The 15,285-nt window shown below is 42.3% G+C and overlaps 1 protein-coding gene across 1 annotated transcript in view; it reads left to right on the top strand.

Moving 5' to 3' along the window:
• Positions 1-15,285, top strand: part of C8A (complement C8 alpha chain) — a 71,854-nt gene that overhangs the window by 18,597 nt on the left and 37,972 nt on the right. The window contains exons 3-6 of the mRNA XM_006048264.4: positions 2,992-3,136; positions 4,494-4,641; positions 10,140-10,329; positions 13,392-13,592. Of these exons, the coding sequence (XP_006048326.3) occupies positions 2,992-3,136; positions 4,494-4,641; positions 10,140-10,329; positions 13,392-13,592 (684 nt within the window). The remainder of the gene's footprint in view (positions 1-2,991; positions 3,137-4,493; positions 4,642-10,139; positions 10,330-13,391; positions 13,593-15,285) is intronic.

The following is a 15,285-nucleotide window of genomic DNA, read 5'->3' as shown; positions in this document are numbered from 1 at the left end:
GGCCGGTTTGATTCCAAAATGCCCATGAATCTGAACTGTATGGCTCTCCTGGAGCTATATGGAGAGTAGTGAGTGATATTATGGTTACCTAATCCAATACCTTCTCAGTCATAATTGTTCCAGAGTAGTCCAACAGCTACAAGGATGATGACCAAGTTGACAGCTCTTATTACTGGGCACACACCAGAATGGAACAGAGAGCCGATGTCTTTGCCTGTGTGATCACTAATCTTCAGAACACTCTCAGATCTCTCTCATGTTATAGATGAGAACACCGAGGGTCAGAGGAATTAAGGAGTTTATCCAGTGACCCATACACTGTGAGTTGCAGAACTGGAATTCTAACCCAGTTTAAGATGGGATCATTAATAGCATGTAAGCTCCTAGACTTGTGAGAATTAAGTGAGATAAACAACGTAGAGGGACTTCCGTGGTGGTCCAGTGGCTCAGATTCCACACTCCCAGTGCACAGGACCCAGGTTTGATTCCTGGTCAGGGAACAAGGGGGCTTCCCAGGTCGTGCTAGAACCTGCCTGCCAATGCAGGAGACATAAGAGACATAGGCTCAATCCCTGGGTGGAGAAGATCCCCTTGAGGAGGCATGACAACCCACTCCAGTATTCTTGCCTGGAGAATCCTATGGACAGAGGAGCCTGGTGGGCTACAGTCCACAGGGCTGCAAAGAGTCAGTCATGACTGAAGTGACTTAGCCCTCAAGCATGCACAGAGGAAACTGGATCCCACATGCCACAAACTGAGAGCTTGCATGCCCCAACTAAAGAGCCCATATGCTGCAACTGAGACCAGGCACAGCTAAATAAATAAGTAATAATTTTTTTAAAAGAATGTAAAGTGTTTAGCCAATAGTAAGCACTCAATAACTGGTAGCCACCATCATCATCATCAACACATTGGTAACTGCAGGTCTCATAACTGATGAATGTTTTTGAAGGGCAAGAAAGAGAAGAGAACTGGCTCTATATTGGTATGACAAGCTCTCTTGTATTTACTGCGTTGTGGAACAAGAATGTGGGTAGACACTGAAAATATCTTCATATTCCCACATTGACCATTAATTATAATCTCTTCCCATCAAGTTTACAGATCTGCCATCGCTGTTATTAAGTGACAGGCATGAAAGGCAGATGGACTGGTTGGAGCCTCACTTCTTTTTGCTACATCTGCCTCTTTGCTAAGGAGCAGTCATGTAGGCAGACGTGAGCAAGATGAAAGAGAGGGGAAGTCACATTGCTTTGTACTCATCCCTGAAAGCATCTGGAAAAGGCTGCATTGATAATGGTAATGATGTAGAACCCATTTCTGCTTATTAAGCACCAATGATATGCCAGGCACAAGGCTACATGCTCTCAGACCTCTCGCTTAGCTCTCACAAAACCCTTTTGAGCTAAGGTATCATCACAACCACTTTACATATTAGACAACAGATGCTCAGAAAAGATAAGTGACTTGCTCATGGGCAGTTGGTAAGTGAATCTGGGGTTTGAACCCAAGTGGGTCTAATTTTGGGCTAATTTCATGCCTCTGCTCTTCCAACTATAGGACACAGGTGGAGGAATCATTAGTAGTTATGATTAGTGAAGTCAACTAGGTCAACCACCTCATTTTACAGACTTGGAAACTGAGGCAGAAAGTACCAGGCACTGATACTGTAGACAGTGAGTCAGGAACTCGATCCTCTTGCTTTTCAAGTCATTGCCTTCCTATTTACTTACAGTCTTGAAGGCAGGGCCTGTGGGCTGAACCAGTATAAGAGGCAGCAGAAAATATGGTGCTGACTGACACTCATATACCCCCATGTTCTGTGTTGTTATATTTTTTTATCTCGTCAACTAGACTCTGAGCTTCTCAAAGACAGGGATGGAACTTCAGTTTCTTAGAATATCTCACTGTTCAGCTTCCTCCTTATACACTAGTACCTCATACTGTACACCCTATAGAAAACAGTAACATGAAAACATCGAGCCCAAGATTGGTATGCATTTTATTCTTTCTGTCCTTCCTTCAGTAAGTATTTATTCATCTGCAGTCAAAGCTGGACACAGAGGCTCAGATGGTGTCTTCAGAGCTCTCTTTGTCCCTCGACCTTTCACATGGGCTCTTTCTACCTCGTAGGCAACATGAGCACTTGATACCCGACAACTTCGGCTAAAAAGGAACTGTCTTTTCCAAAAGTTCTGAAAGAAAATTCCCAGAGAGGACTATGATTGCCATAAGGCTGAGTCATGAACCAATCATTGTGACTTGGCAGATATGGGGCCCTGGTTTCCCCGCCTCATTCATATCCACACAACCCTGTGACTAAGGGGGTGACATCACCCCTACCTGAATCATATGAGTTATGTCACAAGGAAAGAGGAGATGCCATGACCAGAAAAAATTTTACAAAGGAGAAGCAATAAACATCTTCTAAAAGTGCCTCCCATGCAATGCATCATAGATCAAATGCCAAGTATATGAAGCCAAATAAGACATGGTCCTCCCTTTGGCAGCCCTAACCTCATATGAAAATTGTTCCTAAAATAAGGAGATAGGTAAAGCAAGAAGTAGACAATAACAACCTTGTATGACAAGTGCTAGGAGAGAGGATTCAGGGGAACTGAGAATATATTACTGAGTTATAGAGGTTTTTTTCCCAAGAAGGTAAACCATGAGTCTTGAAAGATGAATAGGTACTAACTGGTACTTTCAGAAGGGGAAGATGGAGGTCCTTCCTGACAAGGAGGAATACCCTAGAAATACCTAGTCCAAACTTCTCATTTGATGTTTGGAGGCCCTAATTCAATATTCCAGCTGATGACAACCTCTGGTTGAACATCACCATTTATGATTACTCATCCCCTCAAAATACAGCTTTGCAGGGAGTTCTCAATCATTAAGACACTCATTCCTTATGTTGAGCTGAGACCTGCCTGCACCAATCTCGGTTGATTGATAAGACAATGAATGTGTCTGTTTCCAAATCTGATTTAGTACAGATACCGGAGCCTCTTGCAGCCAGACAAGTTTGGGGGAACCATCTGCAGTGGGAATGTCTGGGACCAAGCCAGCTGTCACAGTCCCACAGCTTGTCTGAGTCAAGCACAGTGTGGACAGGATTTCCAGTGTAAGGAGACAGGTGAGTAGCATCTCAGCAGGATAACAGCTGTGCCTGTCAAACTTAATGTACAAAACAGTTCTCCAGGACCTTGTTAGAATGCAGAATTCCAGAGCCCTGGAAGTTATCATTCTGGAAGTTTTGGATGGGACCTAGGAACCTGAATTTGAAGCCAGGCCAGCAATCCAAGTAATCTTGATGCAAGTTTTTGGGAACATATGTTGATTTTAAAAAGGTACAATTCACACATCCATCCATTCATTGAATAAATATTAATTGAGTGCATATGATGACCAGGTAATGTGCTACCTGCTGGTGATGCAGAGAGAAAAAAAATTCATGTGCTTGATCCTCAGTACTCCTAGACTCTTTGGGAGACAGACCAATAAGCCATCAATGACAATATCCTGTGATAGCCTGTGTAATGAGTGTATGTATAGGGCCCAATGTACAGATTCTCTGGCAGGGTTGCCTAAATCTGCTTTGGAGAGTCAGGTCAGGATTCAACATGGTACTTGAACTGAGACTTAGAAAATGAACAAGTTTGCTAAGAGACAAAATGTGCAAAAGCACAAAGGTTTAGGGACTTGCAATCAGCCCAAAATAAGTGCTTTGGGAAGAGAGGCAGGGGATGGGCCAGGTTTTTAACTGGGGACCAGATGGTGGCATTTGGAGACAGAGGAATGGGGAGACTCTGGAGGGTGCAGAGCATTTTAGATCCCTGGGACTATGATGTGGAGACTGAGTAGAGAGGAGGAGCCTGGGGCAGGGTCTGAGCTGAGGGCCTGCAGGTGGGAGACAGCGAGGCTGGGAGGAGGGTGGAGGCAGTGAGGATTAAAGGGGGATTTGACAGCACTGAGGACTGAAGGGCTGTTTCAGAGATGGAACAGAGCCAGTGGTCATGTATGGATGTGAGCGTTGGACTATAAAGAAAGCTGAGTGCCAAGGAATTGATGCTTTTGAACTGTGGGGTTGAAGACTCTTGAGAGTCCCTTGGACTGCAAGGAGATCCAACCAGTCAATCCTAAAGGAAATCAGTCCTGAATATTCATTGGAAGGATGGATGTTGAAGCTGAAACTCCAATACTTTGGCCACCTGATGCGAAGAGCTGACTTTGAAAAGACCCTGATGCTGGGAAAGATTGCAGGCGGGAGGAGAAGGGGATGACAGAGGATGAGATGGTTGGATGGCATCACTGACCCAATGGACTTGAGTTTGAGGACGCTTAGGGAGCTGGTGATGGACAGGGAGGCCTGGCGTGCTGCAGGTCGCAAAGAGTCGGACATGAGTGAGTGACTGAACTGAACTGATCCAGGTCATGAGGGAGGGGAGGAGTCCTAGAGGCTCTAGAAGCATCCACTGCCTCTGCTTGCTCAGGTCGCTGCCTGAAACGCCACCTGGTGTGTAATGGAGACAAGGACTGCCTGGACGGCTCTGACGAGGATGACTGTGAAGACGTCAGGATCTTGGAAAATGACTGCAGCCAGTATGACCCAATTCCAGGATCAGAGAAGGCGGCCTCGGGGTGAGTCACTGCCTGCTGGCTCTGTGAGTCCCGGGCATGATCTCTCATCAATCATGAGTATTGATTTCAGGGAAACAAGAGGATCTTTGGGAGGAATTCCTCTAGAGTGCATCCTGAGAGGCCACTGTCCCTCTAGTGTCTTAGTTCATTCAGGCTGCTCTAACAAGATAACAGACATTTATTTCTCAGACTTCCGCGGCTGGAAGTCTGCAGCTGGAAGTCTGAGACCAGGGTGCCAGCCTGGTCAGGTGAGGGTGTTCTTTCAGTTAGCAGTCTTCTTGCTGTGTCCTCCCATGGTGGAAGGGATCAGGGTGCCCTGTGGGTTTCCTCTGTACCCTGATGTCTACCCTGATGACCAAAGCACCTCCCAAAGGTCTCCCTCTATATACCACCACATGGGGCCTTAGAGTTTTAGCATATGAATTGGGGGGGGGGGCACAAAATTCAGTCCATAACAGGTGACTTGCTCAGTCCTGTTTACATGACATAGCTCCTGTTTTCCCCTCTATGTCTCTATCTGCATATCCTTATTTCACCCTTTCCCACTCTACTGCTCATTCCTCTTGCGCCAATTCCATTTCCAAGGCCCATTTATCACTACATCTTCTACAAAGGCTTCCAATATTCCCCCAAATAACTCTTCTCTGACTAAGTGCACTTTTCAGTAGCCTTATTCATACTCTGCTTTGCACTGCAGTTGCTGATACAACCAAGGCCACCATAGTGACACACTGCAAGAAAATGGACCTCAAGGTGAGACACAGTGGAGCTTGAATCTCCACTTTGCGGCTGCTGACTTACACCTCTCAGGACACATTTTTTTTTTTTTTTAATCTGTTGAGATCCAATCAGCCTTGATTCTAACTTTACTTCATCGTATACCTTATGTTTAGGCTCAAACTCACACACACAACACTCACTTTTCTTCTGAGGTTTCATAAAGTTAGTTCCTTCTTTCTGGACTATCCTTGCCTATATTCCTATCTGGTTACCTTTTTACCTAGTGTTATGCACTGAATTGCATCCCCCTAAAACTCATATGTGGAAACCCTAACACCTATGTGATTATATTTAGAGATAGGGCCTTTACGGAGGTAATTAAGGTCAAATGAGGTCATAAGGGTGGGCCCTAATCCAACAGGACTGGTATACTTCTATGAGGAAGAAGAGACATAGGAGAGCTCTCTCTCACCACATGCACAGAGAAGGCACCATGTGTGGACATGGTGAGAAGGTGGCTATCTGCAACCCAGGAAGAGAGGCCTTATCAGAAACCAACCCTGGTGGTACCTTTCTCCTAGACTTCCAGCTTCCAGAACTGAGAGAACATAAATTTGTCAAAATTCTTTGAGTCACCCAGACTTGGGTATTGTATTGGGTGTATTTTGCTATGATAGCCCAGTTAAGACACCCAGGCATCATCTCCTCTAGCTGGTCTTTTTGACACCCCCTCTCCTCCTCTCAATGCTGTTTAGGCTGACTTAGTCCCCTCCCACCGCTCCTAGCATCCCTGTGTGTCCTTCTCTGCCAGCACTTAGCCAACAGGGCAGAGACATCTGTTTCCCAGGCTGAAGGATCCCTCATCATCTCTGCTTCTCCAGCACCCAGCACAGGGCTGAGCTTGTAGTGACCCCTGGTATTGCTAGTCTTTGCTTTGGGCCTTGTCCCCTAACCTGAACATAAACTCTTTGAGGGCATAGGCTTCTCTGATTCATGTTTATCATCTCCTCAGCCTTTCTATCAGAGCTTTTCCTAGAACAGTCTGTCACTGAGTATTGATTGCAGTGAAACAAATCAATAGGAGCAGCTGGATCTTTACAGATGAGGAAACAGAGAGAGATAGTAATCACCACACAGCAGCTGGGCCACGCGGCAGCGCTCTCCCAGTCACGTGTGGGTTCTGTGACACGCAGCGCTCGTTCACTGTGCTTTAATTACCTTCAGATCACAGCCCACCTACCAGACAGGGCAGAATCCTGTAAGGGCATGTGGCCACACACACATGAAAAGATGATCAAGTATTTGTTTCTATTAGACCAATAATATTAATTTTCTGGGACTGCCGTAACAAAGTGCCACTAGCCAGGTGGCTTAAGCAATAGAAAATTTCTTCTCAGGAGGCTAGAAACCTGGGATGAAGGTAGGATTGCTTTTCCTGAGGCCTCCCTCCTTGGCTGCTGAATGGCCATCTTCTCCTGGGTCCTCACAGTGTCTTCCCTCTGCCCATGGCTGGGCCCTAACTTCCTCTTCTTGTAAGGACACCAGTCATATTGGACTAGGGCCTTCCCTAATAAGCTCATTCTACCTCAATTGCCATTTTAAGGATCCTACCACCAAAATACTGTAAAATTCTGAGGTTTGGGGAGTCAGGACTTCAATACCTGAATATTGGGAGGGCATATTTCAGGCTCTACCACCAACATCTTGATTTTGAAAGTGACTATGGGATGCAAAGAGTATGAGCATGAAATACTGAAGTGTTGACTTCGAAAATGATTACCTCCTTATTGACAAAAAGGTCTCAGACCATGACCCTGATCTCATGTGATTCAATCAGGAGAATTTCAAATATATTAATACTTGCTGGGTTGAGTACTTTGCTCACACTGAACGCTGAAAACAGCAGAAAGGGGCCACCTCCACTCCCAACAGCTGACGTTATGGTGGTTTTTCCATTCCTCTGTAAGATCTCAGAGGCCTTTCCTGATATTTTACTTTTTTCTTATTTAGGCATTTCCCAGTTTTTAATTTTTATTTTTATTGTTACAAAAGTAATAAATCTTTGAGGTAGAAACTGAACTTTTTCCTTCACTGTCCTTAACCTCGTCCCACCCACTTACCCTCTCTCTCTTCCTTCCCTGGAGCTGATCCTTGTTAAGTTGGGACTTCCCAATCATGTAAAGATGCACTGCCAACACGCTGTATGGAAATAATTCAATTAAATGTATTGTGCATTATAGCCATAAGTATATTTTACATAAATATGATTAGACTATACATACTGCCCACAACTTGTTTTCACTTAATATTTTGAAGCTTTCCTACCATATATCCTCTATTGTCTTTTTCTTAGCAACAATGTAATGTTCCATAACAAGGATCAGCAAACCATGGCCTAGGTGCAAAATTCAGCCTGCAGTCTGTTTTTAAATAAAGTTTTATTGAAACACAGCTTTTGCCCTACAGTGAAGAGTTGAGTAGTTGCAGCAGAAATCTACACAACCTGCAAGGCCTAAATTATTTACTATATGGACTTTTGTAAAAAAATTAAAAAAAAAAACAAAACAATTTTCCAATTCTTCTACAGTGTAACTGTATAATAATTAAATTACCTCCTATGGAACTGAAAGATAATTAGATTATTTCCCCCTTTTCCCTTTCATAAACAGTGCTACAATGAACATTTTCATATATATAATTTTGTACACGTGTGAATATTTCTGCAGAAGAAGTTTCCAAAAAGTGGAATTTCTCTCTCTTTATTTCCACTAGGGCTTCTGAATCAGATTTTCCAAATATACATAGGTTTTACTTATGGTTAGAGATTGCAGTACAATCTTAGAGCTTATGGTTCTTTTGAGTTTTTCTTTGGTCCATTAGAGAGCCTGTATTTATCAGCTATAGGCAGCAACATGTCCCATAGGTGGAAAGACAAAAATTGCAGGTTAAAGAGTAAGAACCCAGATTGTAGTGTCCAAAAAAATCTAGGAAAAAATCTCAGTTCTGACTATAGGCAAGTTACTTAATTTTTCTGAGCTTCAATCTTCACATTTGCAAAATTGTTATGAGGTTGAAAGCTAATGTATGCTAAATGTCTGGTAAAATGTGTATTCAATTCATCACAGCTATTATTACATCACTTCCACTAATAGGAAGAAAGAGATGGAGAAAGGAAGAGAAGGAAGTTCACTTACATTGAATTTCTACTATACGCCAAGTGCTCTATAATTATCCATTTATTCTTTTGAAGCAGGTTTTATTCATAATTCTTCCCCTGCTAATTTGCCTTTGTGCTTTTTCACAAAGGAAATAAACAAACATGACGTATGCTATGCCAGAGGCAATCACCAAATGCCATGGGAACACAGAGGAGGGACAATTATCTGTCCAGGATAATCAAAGGTGATACAGAGGAGGCAATGTTCGAGTTGGGTCTTAAAGGCTAAACAGAAGTTTGAGATGAAAAGAAAAGCAATCATTTTATTGTCTACAACATAAGAGGCTTAGATTGTAAGGTCTTTGAACTTTTAGTCAAGTTTCATGCTTTTGTTCAGTTAACTTTCTCTTTTTAAGAAATTAAAGTTGTCTTTCACCTGTTTCACATTATTTTTACCTAAATATGGTTAAACCATCCATGACCTAAAACAGAGGACTTACGCAGATAGATGTGAAACAGCCTGAGAGGGAAGTATCAGAAAATATTTCTGGAAAGGTATTGGGCCAGGGGAAAAGAAGAATCACTATCAAGTGTACTTGTGTTTTACCCTAATGCCTTCATTTAGACTTCACTAAATGACACTTTTACTATTCTGTTCTTCAAATGAGGAAAATGATCTTCAGGAAGTTTGTAGAAACTTTCTACAAAGTCACACAGCTAGTAAATGACAGAGCCAGAAATTAACCAGGTGTCTCCCTGACTTCTGGAGAAGGAAATGGCAACCTACTCCAGCATTCTTGCCTGGAGAATCCCATGGACAGAGGAGCCTGGTGGGCAATACAGTCCATAGGCTCGCAAAGAGTCAGACATGACTTAGCGACTCAACTCCCTGACTTCACACTGTGTTTCTCCATGCTGCCTAGAAGACTACACCCTTTCTGAAGATTAGATCATCAGCTTACCACTATGAACTATACCAATATTTCAAAGTTAGTTTTTAGCAGCAGAACTTCTTCTGAAATAATATTAACAAAAACCAGCAACAGCAACATTTTTTTAATATTTCATATGAGTACTATTATGATTCCTTTACTTGTTTTAACTCATGCTTAACTGCAAGGGCAGTAGTATTAGCTGTTTTTTTTTTTTTTACAAATGACTAAACTGAAACACAGAGAGATTAAATGATCTGCCCAAGCTAGATGGGCAGCTTGGATGGAGAAAGGAAGCTCCACACAGCTAGATGTGACAGAGACAGGAAACAGGTCTGGACTGTCTAGTTCCTGGGCTCAGAATTTTGATAATCATGCATATTCTTCTTCAGTTTACTCAACAAATATTTAGGAGGGCCTCCTATGTGGGAGCACTGTCCTAGATGCTGAACAATGTTGTCTGGCTGGTCTGGTTTAAGGGAAGGTGGGGCTCATGCCCAGCCCACTCGGTTTCCCACCTTTACCCAGAATGGCCCATAAGGTACTTCAAGGAAATCTAGTGCCTCACATAACTCAGTTGCAGAAACACTGCTCAGCCTACCAGTTACATCAACATGCAGAGGATATTTTGTGTTATTCTTTGCTTTTCCAGTGCTCTCTCTTAGAAGCTGCTTTCCTTTTCAATTTAGGTATAATATCCTGACCCAGGAAGAAACTCAGTATGTGTATGATGCCAGGTACTACGGGGGCCAGTGTGAGACTGTATACAATGGGGAATGGAGGGAGCTTCAGTATGACCCTGCCTGTGAGCGTCTCTACTATGGAGATGATGATAAGTACTTCCGGAAACCCTACAATTTCCTGAAATATCACTTTGAAGTAAGTCTGAACGGGGTGCTCACAGGCCACTGTGGCAGAGAGGCATGGAGGGGAAGTCTATTGGTGAAGATAGGATGACTTGCTTTGGAAGATTTTACTTCGTATAGGGCTTGCTGGTGGCTGAAGCTCCCAATGCACCTGCTCAGGGCTGAAGAGTCAAGGTCAGGGCCAGGGAGCCTCTGTAAATGGGACTGTACTGTAAATGGGACCACCTCTGCTAGATCTCGGTTCTGGTCCTAAAGCAATGAGATAGACTGGGGCCCTATTTTCTGGGCTGCTAGTCAGAAGTCCTATTTCCAGGTTTTGACACTATTAGAACAGATGTATATCAGACCTTGAGCAGCATACTGTTCCTCCCCAGGCTCAGGTTCCTAAGATGTAAAGTGAGGGCAAGACAGGAAGTGGCCGGGGGTCCTGAGACCTGGCCCCTGCTTCCCCAAGGGCAGGTCCTCACTGATGACCTTCATCTCTTGGCTTTCTGTACATAATTTTGTTGGAAGAAAAGGTTCTGCTATCGAAAAGTGCTTGAAAACTGCTAAGGTTCCCTAAGATTCTTCATATCTTTAAAATTCTGGAGCCTGTTATACAGAGTAAAGTAAGCCAGAAAGAAAAACACCAATACAGTATACTAATGCATATATATGGAATTTAGAAAGATGGTAACGACAACCCTGTATGCGAGACAGCAAAAGAGACACAGATGTATAGAACAGTCTTTTGGACTCTGTGGGAGGGGCGGGGGATGATTTGGGAGAATGGCATTAAAACATGTATAATATCATATAAGAAATGAATCGCCAGTCCAGGTTCGATGCAGGATACAGGAAGCTTGGGGCTGGTGCACTGGGATGACCCAGAGGGATGGTATGGGGAGGGAGGTGGGAAAGGGGTTCAGGATGGGGAACACGTGTACAACTGTGGTAGATGCATGTTGATGTATGGCAAAACCAATACAATATTGTAAAATAAAAAAATTAAAAAAAAAAAATTCTGCAGTCTCCTGATCACCATGGAGCTCACAGTCAGCTCCAGGGTCTGCTCCTAACCATTCATTTCTCTACCCCTTACCCTGTGGGTGAGCCATCTACACAGCACACCTCACTGGAGGCTTACCAAGTGTCCCCTCCTACTTTCACACAAATTCTCCCACTGAATCCTCATTACAAGACAATGGAACGGATATTACCATTGGCCCATTTTAGATATTAAAAATCCCAGAGACGTAGAGAGGGATAAATGTCAGGCCCAATAGGTAGCATAGACAAGATTTAAATCCAGATCTATGTGAACTAAGCCTGGCTATACAGCATTTAGAAGGGAGGCTGCTGCTGCTGCTGCTGCTAAGTTGCTTCAGTCGTGTCCGACTCTGTGCGACCCCATAGATGGCAGCCCACCAGGCTCCCCCATCCCTGGGATTCTCCAGGCAAGAACACTGGAGTGGGTTGCCATTTCCTTCTCCAATGCATGAAAGTGAAAAGTGAAAGTGAAGTCGCTCAGTCATGTCCGACTCCTCGTGACCCCATGGACTGCAGATGATGCAAATTCTCTCTGTATCATATATATTCTATCTACATTCTATCTATAGAGAGAGATGATAGGAAGCCAGGACCCTGAACAACTATCTAGTCACATCCCTCACCCCCCCAAAGTTTCTCAAAAGAAAAATATTGACAGAGGATAAGGCTAGGCTTATGGATTCTGTTTTAAGAAGTTGGTTCCCACTGTCCACAATAGCTAAGATGTGGAAACAAATGTCCATCAACAAAGGAATGGATGAAGAAGATGTGGTACATAAATACAATAGAATATTGCTCAGTCATAAAAAAAAAGAATGACAATACCATTTGCAACAACATGGTTGGACCTAGACATTATCACACTAAATAAGCCAGGCAAAGATAAACATTATACGACCACTTATATGTGGAATCTAAGAGATTAATACAAATCAATTTAAGCACAAAATAATAATAGACTCACATACATATAAAACAAACTTAGGGCAACTAAAGGGGAAAGGGGAAGGGGAGAGATAAATCAGGAGTATGGGAGTAACAGATGCAAACTACTACATATAAAATAAACAATGAGGATTTACTGTATAGCACAGAGAACTATCTTCAATGTCCTGTAATAAACTATAATGGAAATGAATCTGAAGCTACATACCTGAAACTAACACAATGCTGTAAATCAACTATAGTTAAATTAAAAAAAAAAGAAACTGGCTCCCCCTAGCCCACTTCCACCTCTGCCATCTGGTCTAAGTAAGCCAAGCTGAAAGACATAGGTAATGCCGTTTTCCTAACCGGAGGATGATCTAGGGCCTATGTGTCAGGCAAGATAGACTAAGCTATGCTATGGCAACAAAAGATTCTTCAATCTCAGTGCTTTAAAACAGTAATGCCCCTCTTCTGCTATTCATTCATCCTAAGGTGGAAAGGAAACTCTCATCATCTCGGACACTCAGGACCCAATTAATGGAGCTTCCATCTTAACACGTGCTCTTGTGATTACAGAGCGAACCACCCATGGGCTCCTAACCCTCACTTCCTTGGCTCAAGCAAAGCACATGACCAGACCTCAGGTCAAGCTGGCTGAGAAATGCAATCCTGGAATGAAATAACCAAACACTTTTGGATGGTCCCTAAGCATACCTCTACGTAGAACTGTTACCACCTGCCTGCCTTTGCCTCTTGTCCATGCCTAGATATGGCTTTCAATATTTCCCCACTACAGAGTCAAGCAGGAAGGAAGGGTATCTATCTTCCTATCTTCTACATAGGAAGAATAAACCCTCTGGAAATAAATAAATGCATAGAACATTATAACATTTTATCAGAATCATGTGTGTATGTTTAAATAAATATTTTAGTAGTACCACTAATTACTAAGCACTGCTGAAGTTTCTGCATTTTAGTATCAATTTGGAATAGCCTTTTTAAAGGAGTATTTATGATAATCTGAAACATTGGTTATTTTACAGAGAAAAGATTTAAATATTACCTATGAATTGGAATATAACTTTATGTGTACAAAGCTAACTATGTGTTTCCTTTCAGGCCCAGGCAGATACTAAAATCTCTTCAGAGATATATAATGATGCATATGATCTTCTTACTAAAGTAAAAAATGACAAGTCTGTGTCAATTGGATTGACCACTGGTGTGGGCTTTACAGGCGTCCCAGTCACGGTGACTGCAGGTGTATCCATGTCACAAGATGCTGCCTTCTTAAAAAAGTTAAGCAAGTATAATGAGAAGGTATTAAAACATAATGCCCACGTTGCACAGTATCCCATAATCTATGCCAAACATGTACTACCTTAACTGCATTAAAAAGTACAGTAGTAATTGAACCTTCATTTGCTTGTATAATTGGAAATGTCTGATCAGTGGTAATCATGTTTGTTTTCTTATTACACTTTCACATACAGAATCATCACAAAGGGAATAACATTGCATGATAAGACTAGTACTCTTATCATTTCCCCATCCTTTTTCATGGTTACCTGGAGCATACAGGGAAATACTTAGAATGGTAATGTCTTAAAGAGAAACAGCCAAGCCCTATAAACTAGACTTGGAAGAATTCCACAGCAAGCCTGGCTTTTCCAGGCTTTTCCATAGATTGGATGGCTGGCCTGCTCAATGAATCTTTTTTCATCAACACTTCTTCATCAACCATTTACTACTAATTGCCTATTATCCTGTCTATTATCAGGCAGTGCTTCCTTGAGGAAGTCAGGGAGTCTGCCTTAACTGATATCTAAAGACTAGTACCAGTTGTCTAGATGAAGTGAGGCAGAAGCTAACAGAAGGCTGTTCTCAGCCTGGGAAAGAGCATGTGCAAAGGCCTGGAGGTGAGAAACTGCCTCACACAGATGTGGACTGAAAGGACTTCCACTGTCTGAAGCCCAGGTGGGAAGGGAAAACAGGGAGTGATAAGAATGGAGAGGCAATTGGGAGCCAGAGCAATATTCATTGAATTGATCAGAAATTTACCCCAAAGCCTCAAAACATTGATACCAGAACTTGGGATTTACAGAGGACTCAAAACATGATTTTACATGATGAAAATACAGTTATAAAAGTTAACTTTGTTAACAAACATAAATTACATTTTGGAGCTTTGCCACAAATAAGCTATTGATCTGAAGGGAAGTGTTGTTCTGAGATACAACTCTCAGGTTAATGTGGACTTTTCAAAAACCAGGTCGTTTCCTTCAACTTTCACTATCACTTTGGAACAAGGTTTACATTCTCTGCAAGGAAAGCTCATGCATAACCCACTTCCTCTTAAACCAATCCAACCTCACCCTGGTCCTGTCTTTTTTTCTTCTTCTTCTTTTTTTTCATTATTATATCAGGATCCTGCATTTCTTGATTACTGAATGGTATAAGATTACCACTAAAATATAAGCTCTATGAGGGCAGGGACTAGCTCATTCAAGATCATGTTCCCTGCACCTAGCAGAAAGCATGTGATGACAGGCACTGATAGGTATTTGTTCAATAAATTAAATGATATTGGCATTTCACAATGTCATCGAAATATTCCTAAGCATAATTTTTAATGGATGCCTAATACTTATGTTAGAAGTTGCATAATGCAATGCTTTAATTAGAGAAAGATGTGGAGGTAAGAGTGGGCTGAGGGCAGGATGGAGGGAAGGAACATGGTGATGCACACTGTGATAATGAACCCAGTGAGGGCTGATGAGAACTTGACCCAGGCCGCATAGTAGGAAAGAGATGAAGGTACAGAACAAGCCAGGCACACACTGGTGTCCAATATATGCTTGCAAAACGTAGTAATCCTCCCTTATATATATTTATATACATATATATGCAAGTATATCTATACATTTACATATAATTCCCACAGTTATATGTAGGTGTATATATATAATATATATATCCACAGGTACTAAATGCTGACCTTTTATGTGATCTC

This window comes from Bubalus bubalis, chromosome 6 (assembly GCF_019923935.1).
Source record: "Bubalus bubalis isolate 160015118507 breed Murrah chromosome 6, NDDB_SH_1, whole genome shotgun sequence".
Taxonomy (NCBI): domain Eukaryota; kingdom Metazoa; phylum Chordata; class Mammalia; order Artiodactyla; family Bovidae; genus Bubalus; species Bubalus bubalis.
This window is presented reverse-complemented; position numbering and strand designations above follow the sequence as displayed.